Source organism: Solanum stenotomum, chromosome 5, assembly GCF_019186545.1.
Source record: "Solanum stenotomum isolate F172 chromosome 5, ASM1918654v1, whole genome shotgun sequence".
Lineage (NCBI taxonomy): Eukaryota > Viridiplantae > Streptophyta > Magnoliopsida > Solanales > Solanaceae > Solanum > Solanum stenotomum.
In genome coordinates, this window is record NC_064286.1 from 61,865,876 (window position 1) to 61,886,394 (window position 20,519).

The following is a 20,519-nucleotide window of genomic DNA, read 5'->3' on the forward strand; positions in this document are numbered from 1 at the left end:
TAATTAGATTTAAGCTATATTGTTATTAGTTTTATTTTGATTTATTATAGCAAGTTAATTATTATTTTATCTTATTAAGTAGTAGGAGTTATATTTATGATAAGGTGGGTACCTTTCTTTTTTTCTGGTTTCCCACCCGGTGTTTGGAGTCAACATTGGAGCTCCGACTAAATCTGGATCACGCTCTGCAGGGCCCATTCGGGGTGTCGCTCCCAATAAGATTTTCTCCATACCCAAGGCTCGAACCCGAGACATCTAATTAAGGGTGAAACACTCCCACCAATGCACTACAACACATGTTGGTTAGGGTGGGTACCTTTCATTACTTCATAAGTAATATAATTGTATAGATATTTTTCACATCATTAATTAATACATAAGACTTTTAAATGGTTTAGCAATTGAGATCTCGACCCAATTTTGTGTTATGTAATTTTTCACATTTAGTAATATGTAGTTGGAAGTCTCTCTCCATGATGAGAGAAGTTCTGTTCTTGAATTAGCTCCTCCCGATTGTATTTCTCTCGATATAAAAGAAAAGATTGACAATTTATTTCTTTATCGATTTTTGAAGTGCGAAACTATAGTTAAAAAGTAAAATTAAAAATGATGAAAATATTTTAATCAAAGAACATGCTTTGGTCCAGTGGTAAAATTGTTCATAAAAAATATTTGGATTCAATTCCAAGTAGCTACATATTTTAAATATTAATGAAAAAACCCATCTCAAAAACCAATGGGCATGATCAATTATCACTTATCCTTCAATTTTTAAGTGACCCTATATGTTGGTTTCGTAAAATTTACGATGTACAGTGAATCGATTTGACATATATCTTAAAAAATCGACTTCATAAGTCGATTTTGTCCCTTAATTTAGGAGTGATACAACTAAATATAAATAAGTGTATTATTTTCTTAGAATATGACTTTTGGGCAGCACTAGATAATTTATTAATATCTTTATGTTTAATTTGTCGACTTCAAACTAAAGGAAGTAATTAAGGTTTCCTTACAAAAAATGAGGGACCATAATATTCATGGCTGTCGTCATTATTAGTCACCAATATGGTTGTTATTAATTAGTTTTAATTAGGCAACTTGGCTATTAGAGTAGCAATAGAGAATACTAAGAAAATTTATTTACACAAATTGTTTGCTAAGTAAATAAACGCATCATATATGTGTCATCTAAATTAAATTAATTTTAGGTTTAAGTAGTGTACTGCACCATTCATGTAAAAACTATTAGTAGTATACACTTAATATAATCAGATTATTATTTACAAAATAATTGCATGTGAATCTTTATCAAAGCATTAATTGATAACCATATAGTAAATGAATTTCTTATTTAAAAATAATTTAATTTTAAATTTCTCCCTTCATCTTTAATAATATGATTTTTAGTCATCTACATATGTAGGGAAAAAGGACAAATATACCCTCGAACTATCGTAAATGGTATGCAGATACCCTCCGTCATACTTTTGGGGCATTGGTGTCCCTCCTGTCTAAAAACTAGAACATATATGCCCTTTACTTTAATGGAAGACTAAATAGGGACACGTGGCATAATCTTATCCGTCGAAAAATGTTGAATCGATGGATAAGATTATGACACGTGTATGTCCGTTAGTATAAAGATATAGTCTCTAGTTTTTAGACGGCAGATAAACCAATGTCCCAAAAGTATGACGGAGGGTATTTGCATAACATTTACAATAGTTCGTGGCATATTTGTCCTTTTTCCCATATATGTAAGATTATTTTAAACTACAATTTTAAAAATATTTTCAAAATGTTATTGCTTTAATCAAACATAGTCACATAAATTGGAACGATCATATTCCGATAAGTGAGATAAAAATATTATTTAATGCAGTTTTTTCAGTTGACATGTAGAGTTTTTATGTTCCATCACTTCACAATTTCAGTGAAACTATTCACTATTATACCTTACCTTAAAAAAACAAATTCATATAAAAAAGCTCTGCAAAATTTCTGGTTAATTCTGCAATGTCAACCACCAAAAAAAGGGTTATTTTACGCAACGTTACAGTAAAACTGGGCTGCAGTAGCAGTTGCATCCGGCCCAAATTTTCCAGCATTTTCCACCCTAAGCCCCGCCGCCACCACTCCGCCGACACCACCGCCGCCTTCAACCACCACAAAACCCCCAAAATTTACTCTTCCTCTAATTCTCCGATCACAACCGCCACCACTTATTCTCCATCTCCGACTCCGTCTCCGGCACACTACTCCTCCGACACCGAACGAGCTGTTCAAGGATTCGGTAGAATCGGCGGCGGGAGTGTCGCCGTCGAGAAAGATTCCGACGATCCTTACGTGGATTTCCGGCAGTCAATGCTGCAAATGATACTTGAAAAGGAGATTTACTCTAAAGACGAATTAAGAGAGCTTCTCAATTGTTTTTTGCAGCTGAATTCTCCGTATTACCATGGAATTATTGTTAGAGCTTTTACGGAGATCTGGCATTGTGTTTTCTCCGTCAATCCTGGAGTCACCGGAGCTGACTCGCCGTTTTTAGAGAGCGGCGGTGGAGGAGGGTGGTGATCACGTGTTTGACACTTTTTTTTCCATAAATATATAACTGACTCAGCGGCAGAGCTAGAATATGAATTTAGGAATCAAATTGGTAAGTCTGTTTAATTTTGTATTTAAAAAAATTATTTAATATAAATTATTAATATAGAATTTGGTAATCTTAAAGGAGTAAAATTCTTAGCCTAATTCATAAGTTTTAAATTTTGACTCGATCTTTTTTTCCTGGTAGAAAGGGATCGAGACCAAATTTGAAGGTTATGAATTATGATTAAGAATTTTAGTTTTTTTTAAGTTAATGAATTATTAATAATTTATGTATATTAAATAATTTTTTAAAAACAAATATAAGATTATTATGATTTATCAAAACCTACTTTCTACATTCTAGCTCCCCAGCTACGTAGCAAAATTAAGGCAGTAGTATGAAGATATGAGACCCATAACTATTTTTTGGGTTCCATATATGAATATTTTATTTTCTTGTAATTTGTTTTTAGCTTTCTTGAATTAGGAAGAAAAAAAAGGTTGGGGTGGGTTTTTTTATTTATAGGAAGATGCTATTTTCACAGTCTTTTTTATTATATTTAGAAATTAATGGGTGGTAAAAATGCTGTGAAAATTGTAATCTTTTATTTCTAATAGTAACAATGTGAGGTTTTCATTCTCTCTTGTCCAATATAATTACTTTCTTTTTGTATTTCACATTATTGCATATTACGAACAACATGAACGAACATATTCGGTGTAAGTTCATAAAAATAAGGTTTAGAAAAAGTAAAATGTACATGTATCTCATCAAATAAATCTTCAGTTCCAAAAAAATATAAACCAAAATAGTAAAAAGAAAGAAGAATTATGAAAATGGAGAAAGTACGCAAATATTATAAATAACTCTGTCGATTCATCCTACATGTTATGAACACTATGGGGAAAAAGTTAACGAAGAATCAATTTTATAGCTAAACAATAAAATTCATTGGTAATTTACTTAATGATGGATTAATGATGAATCATTAAGAAAATGTTGGTTATGGTTTTTGAATAATCTACGATTAAGTTAATGTGGAATTCGGAGGTGCAATCTTGTTGTTTGTTAGTAAAAGGAAAGTAATTAAGACTTTGAGGATTTGGAATGTGAGCATAAAATTAGTAATAAAATCATTATGGTAAAATTAATTAAATAATGACAAATTTGATAGAGGTGTTTTTTTTCGTTTCTAATTAGGTGTTCAGTAACTGTATTGATGTTCGATTATATTTAGATTCGCACTGCATATAGGAAGCACTTCTTACCAAAGATGTTTTCATATCCAAAGCTCGAACCTGAGATCTTTAATTAAGAAAGAATCAGTCTCATCCACGACAACACGTCATTTGGTGGTTGATAGAGGTGTGTTTCTCAACAATCAATTTTAGGAGTTGGCTTGTGTGACTCTTTAATGTTTGCCTTAATTATTTAATAACTCTTGCTACCTATTTTTTGTACTGGTAAATATTAAATGAACATGATAAAGTTGTGAAGACAATGAAAATATTGTCTAACTAACACAAGTAGTGTTATGTAACTTTTTAATTAATTAATTAATTAATAAAGTGGGAGTTAAAAGTGTGAAACTCTTTAATAGAATTGGTTGGTGTTAAAGAAGACATAAGATCACATTGTTTTACTATGCAAAGAGGGACTTGAGGTCATTTTGGACACCACACTTAGCTTAGAGATATGAAATCCTTTAAATTAAAATGATTTTATAAGAAACTATTGTGACAATTCGTATAATTGATATATTACAGATGATTCTAGAAAAATTGAAGAAGGCATACTTTGTTTTAATTTTGTATATATATCTTCAAGTTCTTTCTTTATTGATATCAGAGCATGGGATAGATGTTTTCTTTCAACTATTATATGGCTGAAATTTATTAAAAAACGGATTTTTCTTTGAAAAATATTGCTCGACAAAAGATTTGTGAAAAATATGATGAATACCCTTAATTTCAACTATGTTATCTCCACGTATATGCTGTTTTAGTATATGATTTGCGTATCACTTGAAAAAACTTCTTGAGATCTTTTCAACGATATATTAATGAGAGAAGTATTGAAAATACCCCTAAACTTAGCGTAAATTATTAGTTTCATTCATAAATTATTGACACCCTTAAAAAACACCCCTTGACTTGATTAACTAAACTTAAATACACTTCTGATCTTGCAAATGGTCTCAAACGCTAGTAGGAGCATGAGACTGTTAATAAAAAACCGAATGAATTGTTGAAAACACCCATAAACTTGGTAAGAAGGAGTGTATTTCGCTCATAGAGCCCAAGGTCAAGTTTCTAAAGATGAGGCCCAATTTATATCAGCCCAATTCAAATACAATGAGTCAATGACCCAACATGAGCAGATCTGGAGAAGTCTAGTCCAAATTAAAAGAGAGAAAGAAGAAAAAGAAAAAAAAAAATCTCCTGTGGAGACCCAAAGTTTATAAATTGATATCCAAATTAACAAAAATAATATATCCAGTGTAATTCTACAAATGAAGTCTGAAGAGGATATATTGTTTCCGATGATTCTCGGTTCAAAAGAAATATATTTGACGTAGGATGACAAGAAAAATATGTCAGTATATTAAAATAGCAGGATACAAATTAAATGAAATCACACGTTAGCAATATATAGTGTAGAATAAGAGATATGTGACTACTAACTACAAAGTAATAAGGGGGAGAAAAAGAGCTAAGAGGTTAGATTTTTGGCCTAACTCCTGCTACAACGAACCTCTCACACCTAGCGTATTCATGCACCTCGCTCTTACATATTCACATCCCCTAACCATTTCAACTTCATTTTCTTTATTTTGTCTATCACAAAGGTCACTCGATCCCACCTTACCGGTCCCATATGTCAGGACAAAGTATGAAATATATTTTCAATTAGGACCACCAAATTCATGCAGTTCAATATAATCTTCTCAACCTTGAGAATAATTTCAATTCTTGTTCTTTTCCTCTTCATACTAAATGTAAAATTATTACAACTTGCTCTCATTTTAAATAGACAAAGACAGTAACCATAAAGATACAAAAAGAAGAATAATTATTTACCTTTCTCAAATTTTGAGTTAATTATACTTTTTTTTGCAGTGAAGGACCACATCAAAATATTTCAGTCTTACTAGTATTGTTGCTATCAATTGATATTAACCTTGTAAATTTTGAAAATCTAGGATTCTCATGATTTATTAACTTATGTGTTTGGACATGACTTGATTGAGTTTTTTTTTTTTTCAAAATAATAATATTTGAAGTTATGTTAAAAATGATATTGGGAAGAAAAATTTGTGTTTGAACGTAAAGATTAGCTCCTATTTGATTATAAATTTTGAAGTTTGAAATTTGAAAATTTGAAGCTGTATTTGGACATGCATTTTGTTTAGATTTTTTTTTTTTTAAAAAAAAAAATTTGTGAGTGGGAGTGAAATTCCTTACTAACGAGTTTGAGCCAATTTTTGGAAAATTATAAATGGTTTGAAGATAAATTTTTCAGAAGGTGAAGTTGAGTTTGAACATACATTTCACCTTTTTTTTTTTGAAGTTTTATGAGTGAAACTATAATTTCTCCCAAAAAACGGATAAATTTTCAAAATCTAGTCAATTTTTTTGGTCAAATAAATATTTAAAGATGTATTTTTTAAATCTAATTCAAAATCTACGGTCAACACTAACTTTATTAGAATTGTGAGTTAAATTTCGTTGATTTACATATATATCCTCTTTTTAGGTTACTATTTAGATTTTATTCTTATTTTTAAAAAGTTATGCAAATATAACCCTTTAAAAATTACCCTTTCAAACAACTGAACGTTGGACCCAAATATTTCCTCATATAGTAGTTAACATTACAGACAAACCAATTATATCATTTAGCGTTTGTAATAATATATAAATTTAGATCCTGCTCTAATACTTTCTTATAAGATTTTCATTATGCTTTAAAATAATTTTGAAACTGTTGTCTATAAAGGGACATTCTTTACTTGAAAACCGCATAAAACATGTTTTTTCAAATAAGTTAAAAATAATATAAAAAAACATTTAATAAATCATAAATACTTTTTTTAAAAAAATTCAAATATTATTTCTAATTTTTGAAATAAAATCTATAGACAAATATCTCCAATTATTGTATGTGTAAACTGCAATTTCTGCAACATCTGGGGCCTATATGTATATGTTTTTTGTCATTGACTGGACCATATGTTCTGCTCTATTTAAGTCAAATTAGGACAAGTGTAGAGATGTGAAAATTTACTATTAAATAAAAGTATTTATGATTAATTGCCGTTAAAATATTTATTTCTCAACTATAAGTATTTGGATTTCTTGAGCATTAATAACAGGGTGTTTTTTAAGCAAATCTTCATTTCTTTGCTGAATTTACTTATTCTCATAGAGGAAAATAATTATCTAGAAAATTTAATTATTTATAGAGAAAATTTACCTTCTTAAGTAAATAAAGAAGGCTCGCTAGATACGTAAATCAACAACACTGGATATGTTACTGTTATAACGAATAAATAAATTAATTAAGCATTGTATAAGTTTTAAATAAATAGAAAAAACTTAAGTTTTGTATTATATCTAATTTGATGTAGCATGTTAAGTCAAAGTATATATGATGAAAAAATTAGGTCAAAGATTAACGACAAACTTCATAACTAATTTCTATTTTTTTATACAACAAACATTATTAAGAAAGAAAGAGAGTATATTTATTTAAATTTTCAACCAAGAAAAAGAAATATAAAACAATCCTCAAAAATAATACTATAACATATCTAAAATATAAATTATCCATTTTATTTCTCTATCTTTTTTCTTTCAAACATATAAAAATGAAATATTATGAGCCTTCGCTTCGAAACATTTCTTTCGAGCGGGAATCTATTACTCTCTGAAACAATTTTTTACCTCACAAAGTATAATAATAGAGTCTGCATAAATCCTACCCCTATTCTACCCAAACTCTCCAGTACTTACGAAATTACATTGGATGTTGGTGTTGTTGAAATCTCAGCCTTAGGTTCACTAGAGCTAAATGAAAATGAATTTGGAGTATTTGTTGTTGAAGTAAATGAATAGCTAATCCACAAATCACAAAATGCACCAATAATATACTTATGAATTTTTTTCTCATTAACTTCCAAATACCAAGCCAACATCTCTTCAAGAAACTCATCCCAATCTTTAATCCCTTGATTTGCTTCAACCATTTTTACCATTGATTTCTTGAAACTCCCATAAGGATCCCTCGAACTCGATAGCTTTATAACACATGACTCATTAAAAGGTAGATACTCGACCTCATTACTACTATTATTAGTGCTCTTTGACAATGTTGATGATGATAGTACTTCAAGAATTGAACTAGTTTTTTCTCTTGCCTCGAAAAAAAACCTCCCTTTCTCTATTGTTAGGCCTTCAATCACTTTATCTACCATGTCATCATCAACATTGTCGTAAAATCTTTGAGAGCTGAAAATGTTGTGATTATTTTCAACTCTAAAAGATAGAGTTTTGGGGTTTCCACAATGTGGCAATGGACATAGCAATGGAGAAAAAGAAGTTTTTTTTTGGCTTTTGAAGAGAGAAGAGAGCTTCATTTATTTTTTAGAAAAAATAAAAAGGGGGAAGTATTGAAATTTGAATGGTGAAAAAAATAATGTGACCTTTTTCTTTTTATAAGTTGTTGAAGGTTGATGGTTGGGTTGTGAAAATTAATGTAATTTTCTTGAATTTTGTTTGGTGTGGAAAACAATAAATGCTATGACAGTTTGCTACTTCAAAATTTAGATTTAAAGGATGGGTTGAATATATATAATATGCTAAAAGTTTTACTTCTACATTTATGAAATATGTTACATTTAGATAGGACCGAAAGTAAAATTAAATTGTCAATTGACTTAAAATGAACATTTTTCAAATCAAAATAAAAGTTTGAATTTTTCTTGGACTTTGTATTGCTGCTACTCAAGTTTGGAGTTATTCTCATAGTCTGGCGAAAATTTGGACTCCAAATTAATTAAAGCCTTTCAATCTACATTGTAGTTGGGTTCTCATGGAACTAAATGCTCCAAAATTTTTATAGGGAAAAGGGTCTGATATATTTCTCAACTTTGTCATTTAGAGCTGATATGTCTTTATTATGAAAGTGGCTCTGTAACATCTCGCACCTAGAAACTACTATAAAGAGTTTAAAATATGAAAATATTAATTTTTGGAAAGAATAAGGAAATCTGGAAATTTTGGTCTAAGTTAAGAAAGTGAGTTTTGACCATTTTCAAAGGGCCATAACTCCTAGCTCAGGAAGATTTAGGAGCAGCTCTTGATATGGTTGGAAATCCCTTGGAGAAATCTTTTCAACGCCGCCGAGATTGCACGATTACGACTTCGTATGAGTGAGATATGCCTTTCGAAAGTTGGACTGTTGAATTGAGGAAAGTCCCAATCCGAATTTAGGGAAGGGCAAAGTACTCTTTTCTCTAATTAATTTCCTAATTTGATTTTAGAGATTTATTGGGGTAAAAACATGATTTGGTCAGTTTGGAGAAATGAGAAATACGCGTAGGGCTTGGAGAAGAGAGAAAAGAAGAAAGAAATGGAGAAAAAGGCAAGAATTCGTCAAGATCATCCAAGCTTGCGAGTGGAATTCGTCAGGGGTGATCCCTATTAAGGTATGTGAGATCTTTTCGTGTTGGGTTAGTTCACCCACGCACCAACTTGTTTCAATCCAATTGTTTTGAGTTGTTTACATGCTGAAGAAGTAAGGTTCTTGAAGAACAAATTGTAGAATTCTTGTTGGTTGAGTTGTTGATGCTTGGGGGTGAGTTGATTCATGTTTTCGAGTTGTTTTTCGAGTTAGATTAGTTGTATATTGAGGGTACAATTGATCCTAAGTGTGTGGGGAAGGAACTATGGAAGTTAGGGAGGTTTAGAGAGGAAGAACGGAAGAGAAAAGTCAGAAGTCGCTGGGTAAAAGGGCTGGGGCGCCGCGCCTGCCAGAGCGCCACAAAAATTTTTCTGAAGTTTGGCCTCTGGCGTGTCGCGCCAGCCAGACTTCTCTGAAGTTTGAGGGCTGGCGCCCCGCGCCTCTCAGAGTGCCAGGGACGTCAGTTCTCCCCATTCGTTCCCCACATTTTCATACTTGTTCCTAAGTGATGTACCTATGTTTTCTAGTTGATTCCAACACTCTAAGATATATTCAAACATCATGAAATCATCCATAAACATGTGATCATAAACCTTGAATCCATAATTCAATTCAAGGAAAGTTAAGATCAAAGTCAAAGAAGTTAAGAGTCAAGTTTAGAAGTTAAGAAGCAAGTCAAAGCAAAATTTCTTAAAGTTTTCAAGAGTCTTTAACAAACGTTTTAACTTCGTTTTTTAGGCTCAAGTTTCAAGTTAAGCAACGAGTAAAGAGTTGAGTTAATTTCTCAAAAAGCTATAAGGGGACTAAGTGTTCCCAAAGAGTTTATAAATGTTTTCACATTTGAGCAAAAAAGGGAACATCGATTCCAAGAGAGCTTTTAAGGTAAGTTTTGAGTAACTATCTCAATTCAAAGAAAGAGTTTGGTTTTTACAAACATATGAGCTAAGTATATTTTGGGAGCAGTATTGAGCACCGATATGGGGATGCGAGTTCATATTAACTCAAGTCTCCATAAACCATGTAGCCATCATGGGTAGTAAAAGATCATACTTTTTAGATGACTCCTTGAGATGCTTTTAGCATAGACTAGTGGATCCACTAAGTTAAGCGTTATATATGACGGCAAAGTATAAGACAGTTCTGGCAACGTGGGCAAGTTGTATCACCACTTAGGCTCATAGTGATGGTTGTCGGTTAGAGAATCTCCCATAAAAGTTATATTACTTTTATATTTAAGTAAAGTTGCGTTTGTTATTGTTTTATCTTTAACGAACTAAGTTGTTTATACTGTTTTACAAGCTTTATATATATTGCATGTGTCTTATTGCTTTATATTGAGTTCAGTTGTTCATGAGTTAAACAAAGCCAATGTAAGTGTTCATTTGTACTCCTTTTAAGCTTAAGTTGTGGTTTAGCATTCCAACTCGCATACTCGTACATTCAATGTATTGATCCCAGTTGGCTTGCATCTTATTATGATGCAGATGCATGTAGCCAAGATCAACATCCAGCGCGCCGTTGATCCAGTTGAGCACTCCAGAGTCAGTGGTGAGCCTCCTTGCATTCCGGAGGACTCTTTTATTTCGCTTTCCTAGTTTTTTTTCTTTATTAGGATGTTGTGGGGTCTGTCCCAACATCCATCTCAGTAATATAGAAGCTTCATAGACAGTTAGACAGTTAGTAGTTTAGTTGTCTTTACATTATCATTCAGATGTTGTTTAAAGACTGAGTTGCCACTTTGACTAAACTATTATTTCTCAAGTTATGCATGAGTTATATTTTCTTATGTTTAAGTCTTCCACTTAGTTCAGAAAGCCAGGCCAAGTGTTCGCTTGGGGTCATCAATGGTCTTTGAGTGCCGGCCACGTCCAGGGTGTAGGCTCGAGGCGTGGCTCATAAATACCCTTACCTTTATACAAACGGCTCACATATACCCCTACCGTTACAAAATGAGCTCACATATACCCTTCATTTAACGGGAGTGAAAAAAATAGTTTTAAATTTATATATTTAACCTTTAATTTTTTAAAAATCATTTAGGGGTATATATGATCCTTCTAGCAAAGTTCAAGGTATATTTTAATCTTTTTCATACATAAATTATTTTTTGACTTCTTTGATTATCATTATTTGAGTTTCTTATTCTTATTTTATTTTCTTCTTTTATTCCTTAATGTAAGAAAAAAATTTAAAATAATTTTTTTGTGGCTATATTATAATTTAAAACTATTTTTTCGGCTATATTGTAATTTAGTTTTTGTATTTGAAAAAAAAATTTGGGTCATCTATAATAAATTTTACAAGAATATTAGTGAAACATAAATAAATTTGACCATCAAAATAATAAATCTAAATTAGTCATTGAAACGAAAAAAAAAGTCAAAAAAATATATGTTTGAGTAGGATTAATAAGTAATCTTATATGGGATTATATTTTGTTTTAAAAAATTAAACAAAAATTAATTTTTTCACTTCCGTTGGAGAAAAGGGTATATGTGAGCTATTTGTATAACAGTAGGGGTATATATGAGCCATTTTCATAACGAGGGTATATCAGCTCTAAATGACAAAATTAAGGGGTATATCAGACCCTTTTCCCAATTTTATCAATCAAAATTGAATTTCAAAATTTGAATAGTAATTTTGTGGGAGTTTGATCATAAGAATTTAAAAAATATTTACTTTTAATTTTCTAAGTTGGAGGGAGTTTTGTTTGACCATATTTTCTGCAAAGAATATTTAATTATTTTTTTTAAAAAAATATATATGGTTTATACTTTATACCTCGCAAGTTCTAAAACTAGCAAAATCATCCAACTCAACTTATTTACCTCAAACATATAATCAAATTTTCTCTAAAAGAATAATATCTCATAATAAAGAGTCACATAAAGTCATAAACTGAGAGCCCGTTTGGCTTAACTTAAAAAAAATAGTTTTTAAAAAGTCAAACTTAAGTAATTTTTAAGTTAAAAAATAAAAAGTAGAGGAAGACCGACTTTTGATTTATAACTTTTTTTGGTCAAACTTACTTTTAAGTTGTTTTTAACTTTTGAAAGTATTTGACAAAGGTAAAAAATAACTTAAAATAAGTTTTAAATGACTTCAAAAAAGTTATAAATCAAAAGTCGGTACTCCCCTATTTTTCATTTTTTGACTTAATAACCATTTAAGTTTGACTTTTTATTTTTTGATTTAAAAACTACTTTTTTTTTAAAGTCAATCTAAACAGGCTCTAAATCTCATATACAAGTCACTACATATTATTACAAATATTTTTTCACTAAATGTAAAATTTTTGACACTAATTCTGACTGAGTAATTTCTCCACCTAAGCTTACCAACTAGGATACACGCTCATTAATTTTGACTCAATTAATAACTCAAACCCTGACCCATTAAAAGACAAACTTCATCTTTTCACCTCAGCTTTGCTAAGCTTGAGATGTCATTCGTCAATTTCTCAAAGAAGCCCTCAAGAATGATATTTGTCACTTAATTTTAGTAGGACGAATCTAGCAAGAATGGGTTACTGTTTGGGTCTCATAGTATAACAGGGTATAAATAATCTATTTCACATAGTTTAAGGATAATTTTGATCATATTTCACTTATTTTTTAGAAAAAATAAAAGGAGGAAGTATTGAAGTTTGAGTGGTAAAAAAAATAATGTGACCTTTTCTCTTTTTATAGTTGCTAGAGTTTGATGGTTGGGTTGTGAATAATTAATGTAATTTTCTTGATTCATGATAGAATTTGTTGCTTGAAATTTGTTGTAAAATAAATATATATGTGATCGGATCAAATGTTAAATATTCATTTTATTTAATGGATGTTTGACTAAATAAAATATTTTTTTTAAAAGAAAAAAAATAGCATAAGTTTAGCTTATGAAATATGTTACATTTAGATAGGGACAACAGTTAAATTAAATTATGAAGTGACTTAAAATTAAGCTCTTTCAAATATAAAAAATAGAAGTTTGAATGCTCTTCATGTTTGGAGTTATTCTCAGTCTGGCCAAAATTTGGACTCCAAATTAATTAAAGCCCCCCATCTACAATGTTGTTGGGATAAAATGGAACTAAATACTCAATTTTTTTAAAAAAAAATCAAAATTTGAATTTCATTTCAATAGTAATTTAAATTTCACTAGACCACGTTTAGAAATTGCTCGAAAGCAGAAATCGTTTGATAAAGTATGTAAGAATAATAATAAATATAATGTATTAGTATTATCAACATTACAAATAGCAAAATCAACCAAACTTGCCTTATCTGTTCAAGTTTGAGAGAGTTATTGATCCGTTTATTTATTAGTTTAATCAATTTCAATCCATTAAAATTGAGTTGATATATAGCCCAAATTGACTAATGAGAAATCATATTAAAATGTTTTAATTTTATATTATTATGGTAGGCACTAAAATCTTTTAAAAGTACAAATAATATAATTAAAATTTAGTAAGAATCAGTCGGATTGAGTTATGACTCATTACTTTGCCCTTTTGATACAAACAAATTCGGCTTGGTTTGACTCATTTGTTGTCTTGACCAGCCCAAATTTGATTCAACCTGCCCAATTTTCACCCCCAGCTATGTTTGTATTAGTTATATTGAAATGATTTCTTATGCAATGTTGAATTTGGTGTATTAAAACTATATCGTGCCATTGCTATAAAAAATTATTTTAAAAAATACCCTCCATAAATATAGTGGCCGGAATGATGTGGAAAAGGTTTTGAGGGACAATTGTGTCTTTAATCATGCTAATGCATGCACCAAAAGTCTAAAACCCTTCGCATTCTAATACTATAGAGTTCCATTTATTAGTTATACATGCCTTAATACCAATGGAGTGTATAACTATTACTTGCATTAGTTGTACATATAAGTTTAAATGTCTTTGTCTTAGCGCGTCTTGGATGCTCTTCCTGTGTACCAAACAACATACTAGTAATCAACGACACAACCAGAAGTTTGACTTAGGAATATGTGTCTAAATATAAAAAAAATAAAAATAGTCTATATAGTGTATTTTCTGACGAAGAGATGTCGATTGACAACTCTCAAATGTATATATGGCTCTATCATTACTAATAATAAACAAAATTAATGCATACATTAATCGATGACAGAAAAGGTTCTCTTGTGTCACTAGACACCCTACAATAGAAGAGTTACTGGGTGGCAGTTTTTTTCCACTTTACGCGGCAAAATATTTAGTAGAATTGAATTAACGTCATTGCATTTATAAGCGATAAAGCTTTTAGCTATATTTAAATAAAGTGTTGGTGATAAATATTTATATACTTATTATTGTTGCTGAATATTATTACCGCTAAATAACTGCCTGCAATTATAAATAGCCGTTTCTTTTCCGAACAATAGAACACTACCTATTCTAAATCTTTACTGCTCAATCAAGCGATTCCCAAACGTGTTTAAACCGATTTATAACCAACTTCCTACCTGACATATTTAAAACGGCAAGATTCAAAGAGATATCGATACATTACACATATATTTGGTTTATAACCGTAATTTTTTGGAAAAACCATAACCATATACTGCTTTACTCTATCATAAATTTTGGAAAGACCATAATCATATAAATCACAACATTGTATATGTTATTGTTGTAACAAATAGATAAATGAATTATGCATTGTAAAAGTTAAATAAATAAATAAAAACTTAAGTTACAATGCTTTTTGCTCCAAGTTAATAGAAGTTAGACATGAACTAAGTTTTGTATTACACTAATTATTATTGATGTTAAAAGATTGCTTCTAGAGATAGATTCTCGCTTGAAAGAAATGTTTTTAAAGCGAAAGACTGAGAATGAGAATCTTGAGAAAAATACTGATCGTGTTTAATATTCTTATGTTTGAAAGAAAAAAAATAAAGAAATAAAATGCAGAATCTATTTTAGATATGTTATAGTATTATTAGTAGTACGAGGCTCGAGTATCTACCATCGAATGACTCGATGGATGCTTATTAGTCATAATCAACATTGTCAAAGAATTATAGTAGTAGTAGTAACGAGCTCGAGTACTATCTACCATTTAACGACCATGTGTTATAAGGGTAAAATCGAGGGATCCTTATGGGTATATCAAGAAATCTATGGAAAGAATGGTTGAAGCAAATCAAGGGTTTAAAGAGACTCCTCCCAATCTTTAGTCCCTTGATTTGTGTCAAATATTTTTTCATAGATTTCTTGATATATTCATAAGGATCGTTCGAATTTACCCTTATAATAAATGAGTCGTTAAATGATAGATAGTACTCGAGCTCATTACTACTACTACTATTGTTGTAAAATCTTTGAGAGTTGAAAATGTTGTGATTATTTTCAACTCTCAAAAAGAGAGTTATAGGATTTCCACATAGGAGAAAAAGAGGATTTTTTTTGGCTTTTGAAGAGAGAAGAGAGCTTCATTTTTTTTACAAAAAAACAGAAGGGGGAAGTACTGAAGTTTGAATGGTGTAAAAAATAATGTGACTTTTTCTCTTTATATAGTTGTAGGAGTTTGATGATTGGGTTGTGAATAATAATTAATGTAGTTTTTCTCATTTTTTATTGTGTTGAGAGTAATAAATGTCATGACAGAGTTTGTTGTAAAATAAATATATATGTAATCTAGTTACATGTTAAATATTCATTTTATTTAATGGATGTTTGACTAATCAAAATATTTAAAAAAAAAAACATGTTAGCATAAATTTTACTAACATTTGTGAAATATATTAAATTTATAAGTTAAATTAAATTGTGAATTGACTTAAAGTGAACCTCTTTCAAATCAAAATAGAAGTTTAAATTTTTGTTGGACTTTGTATTGTTATGTTTGGAGTTATTCTCATAGTTTGGCCAAAATTTGAACTCTAAATTAATTAAAGCTCCCCAATCTACAATGTTGTTGGGTTGTGATGGAGTTAAATACACCAAAATTTGAAAAAATAAAAATTGAATTTCAAATTTCAATAGTAATTTGGCCGGTGTTTGATCATAAAATTTAAATTTTTTAAAATTGAAGTTGGAGTTAGAGTATGAATTTTGTTTGACCATATATTTGGCAAAAAAACAAAAAATTAAAATTGTAATGCACTTTCTAAAATATGGTTATACCTCACAATTTCTAAAATATACAATTTAACTTGTCTTAAAAAAGTAACATCTCAAAATAAATAGTCACATAATATCATAGAATGAATCTCACATACAACTCACATAAACTAAGTTTTGTATTACACTAATTATTGATGTAGCTTGTTAGGTCAAGGTATATATATATATATATATATGATGAAAAAATTAGGTCAAAGATTAGCGACAAACTTCAGAAGTAATTTCTATTTTTTTTATCGGAGACCATGAGTAACACAACAAACATTATTAAAAAAGAAAGTATATGTATTTAAATTTTCAAACAAGAAAAAGAAACAATACTACTAATAATAGTAGAACATATCTAAAATAAATTCTCCATTTTATTTCTCTATTTTTTTTTCTTTCAAACACTATCAATATTTCTCTCAGGAATCTCATTCTCAGCATTTCGTTTCGAAAACATTTATTTCGAGCGAGAATCTATCACTAGAAACAACCTTTTAACATCACAAACTATAAGAATAAAGTCTGCATTAATCCTACCCCCTCCCCTACTTATGGACTTACACTGGATGTTGACGATGCAATCATCTGATCAACCTTATCTTCTATCAAAGACATAAAATAAGGACTAGGAGGTTCAGTAGAACTAAATCCAAATGGAGTATTTGTTGTTGAAGTACCTGAATAGCTCATCCACAAATCACAAAATGCACCAACAATATACTTGTGAATGCTTTTCTCATTAATCTCCAAAAGCCAACCACATAACACTTCAAGAGACTCATCCCAATCTTCAATCACTAGATTTTCATCAACCATTCTTTCCAAAAAATTCTTGATATCCTCATAAGGATCTCTCGAAATCAATCGCAATATAACATATGTTTTTTTACATGGTACATAGTACACGAACTCGTTACTACTATTACTACTATTACTCTTTGACCTTTCAAGAATTGAACTAGTTTCTTGATCCCCATAAGCATCCATCGATTCATTCGATGGTAGATATTCGAGCCCGTTACTACTAATACTATTGTTAGTACTCTCTGACAATCTTGATGATGACACTTCAAGAATTGAACTAGTTTCTTGATCCCCATAAGCATCCATCGAGTCATTCGATGGTAGATACCCAAGCCTTTTACTACTAGTACTATTATTAGTACTCTTTGACAATCTTGATGATGACACTTCAAGAATTGCCCTAGGGTTTTCCCCATAAGCATCAATAGAATCCATCGGTGTTATAACGCATGAGCCATTAAATGGTAGAAACTCGAGCCTCTTACTATTAGTACGTCTCTTTGACAATTTTGATGACGACACATCAAGAATTGAACAAGTTTTTTCACCTGCATCAACAAAAAACCTATCTTTCTCTATTTTTAGCCTTTCAATGACTTCATCAACCATGTCATCATCAACATTATTGTAAATTCTTTGAGAGTTGAAAATGTTGTGAATATTTTTGTCTCTAATAGAGAGAGTTCTAAGGTTTCCACAATGTGGCAATCTACATAGCATAGGAGAAAAAGAAGATTTTTTTTTGCTTTTGAAGAGAGAAGAGAGCTTCATTTTTTTTTATAATGAACGGGGGAAGTATTGAAAGTTTGAATGGTGGAAAAAATAATGTAACATTTTCTCTTTATATAATTGTAGGAGTTAGATAGTTGGGTTGTGAAAATTAATGTAATTTTCCTCATTTTAAATTGGTGTGGAGATCAATTAATAGAGTTTGTTGTAAAATAAATATCTATGTAATCTAGTTATATAATGAATGGTTGACTAAACAAAATATTTAAATATGTTACATTTATAAGTTAAATTAAATTGTGAATAGACTTTAAATGAACCCTCTTTCAAATCAAAATAAAAGTTTGAATATTTTTTGGACTCCAAATTAATTAAAGCCTTTCAATCTACATTATTGTTGGGTTGTGATGAAATTAAATAGTCAAAAAAGTTTATAAATCTAAACTAAATTTCAAATTTGAATAGTAATGTAGTGGGCGTTTGATCATAAATATTCAAAAGAATATTTATTTTGAAATTATCAAAATTGGAATTTTGTTTGACCAGATTTTTTTGCTAAAGAAAATTTAAAATTTTAAAATATATTCTTTAAAAATATGACTTATACCTCGCAATTTCTACAACTAGCAAAATCACCAACTCAACTTATTTATCCAAACATGCAATTAAATTTGCTCTAAAGAGTAATATCTCAAAATAGATATTCACATAATGAGAATTAATCTTACCATAATCAACACATGAAAATGAATCCCTAAATTTTACAATTTTCTATTATTATAATTTCATATTTTTACCATAAATCTCATTTTGCACTCTTCTGTATATCTCTAAAGTCAGAATAAAATAATGGATGGCCGATTTGTCTTTGGGAGGATTTTTTTAAAAAATAAATAAATAAAAGTTTTGGGAGATTAATCAACGGTAGTATCATACTTAGCTAAGGCGGTTGGTTCGATTCGATTTTAAAGCTTATTGATTCAATTTATCAGTTATTATTTTATAGACATACTAAATTATTATAGAATTATTCAGATATTGATTTCTTGGTTATGATCGTTATTGGCTTGATTATTGATTTAACCGTTAAGATTTGACGGACACAAAAATAATCATTGAAAACCACTTTAAAACAAGTGACAAACTAAAAGAACCATGTACATGAGTTGAAAGATTGCATCATGCTCAAAAGTAAACACTAAAATCTTGTAGAATAAATAAGACTTTGACACCGTTAGAAATAAAAATATGAAACTAAATCCTAAAAACTTTATGCATTGAATGATCTAAATATAATTTATTAATTACTATCAGGTTTTCAGTTAATTCGTTAAGAAAAAAATTCAAATCGTTAAAAATAAATAAACCGATACAAAAAAAATAATTCAAAATCATTATCAAAAATATTAAATTAAATTAATAAATCATTACCGACGAACCAATAACTTTTTCTCCGTTCAAAGTATTAATTTTGATTCAGTTTTTAACAGCCTTATACGTTTAGCCATAATATTTTCTTGGGTAAGATAGGGTACTATTATTAAGCATACTACCTAGTTACATACGTGGATACAAAATTATCTAAGCAATTCCCTCTATTTGAATTTATTGTTTTACTTCTATTTTTAGTCTTTTTAAGAAGAGTATCACCTTTTTTTTACCTCGTATTTGACATATTTAAAATCATAAGATTCAAATAATATTTTGATACATTACACACATCTTTAGTTTGAGACCATAAAATAAAAGAGCGAGCTCAGTGCTTGTGGCCGAAGTGGGGGCATTAAAATGATCGACAAATTATGCTTAAAATGTGGTGCAACGGCTGTGCGGCTCTTTCCTTAACCAGAGATTTCGGTTCGTATCCGTTTTAGATATAGCAAAATCCTTAATAAAAGACGTTTTTCAAGCCCTATATGACGCGAATCCAAATTAGTTGAGCTTCAGTAAACAAAAACTTACTTCTCAACGTACAGCAATAGGGGAAAAGCTAATACTTGTATACTGCTTTACTCTCATTTCCAACACACACTTATCATAATTTTGGAAAGGCCATAATCATATGAATCAACAACATTAGATATGTTATTATTGTAATGAATAAATAAACAAATTATGCATTGTAAAGGTTAAATAAGTAGAAAAAGCTTAAGTTACAATGATTTTTACTCTAGATTTAATAAAAGTTAGACATAAACTAAGTTTTGTATTACACTAATTATTGATATATCATATTTGGTCAAGGTATATATGATGAAAAATATTAGGTCAAAGATTAGCGAAAAATTATTTAAAAAGAAAGTATATTTATTTAAATTTTCAAACAAGAAAAAGAAACAATACTACTAATAATACTATAACATATCTAAAATAAATTTTGCATTTTTTTTCTTTCTTTTTTCCTTTCAAACATAAGAAAATGAAACAGGATCAACATTTTTCTCAGGAATCTCATTCTCAGTCTTTCGCTTCGAAAACATTACTTTCAAGCAAGAATCTATCACTAGAAACAATTTTTTAACCTCACAAACTATAAGAATAAAGTCCGCATAAGTCCTACCCCTACCCTACCCAAACCCCTTAC

The 20,519-nt window shown here is 29.7% G+C and overlaps 2 protein-coding genes across 2 annotated transcripts; one reads left to right on the forward strand and one right to left on the reverse strand.

Annotated features, from left to right (window-relative positions):
• Positions 1 to 1,913: 1,913 nt before the first annotated feature.
• On the forward strand, positions 1,914 to 2,577 carry LOC125864227 (transcription repressor OFP6-like). The gene has a single exon (XM_049544140.1). It carries the CDS (start codon positions 2,020 to 2,022, stop codon positions 2,575 to 2,577), a length of 558 nt encoding a protein of 185 aa, XP_049400097.1. The 5' UTR covers positions 1,914 to 2,019.
• Positions 2,578 to 7,516: 4,939 nt separating this feature from the next.
• On the reverse strand, positions 7,517 to 8,213 carry LOC125864610 (transcription repressor OFP13-like). The gene has a single exon (XM_049544632.1). The coding sequence runs from the start codon at positions 8,067 to 8,069 to the stop codon at positions 7,605 to 7,607; it is 465 nt and encodes a 154-aa protein (XP_049400589.1). The 5' UTR covers positions 8,070 to 8,213; the 3' UTR covers positions 7,517 to 7,604.
• Between the last annotated feature and the right edge of the window lie 12,306 nt (positions 8,214 to 20,519).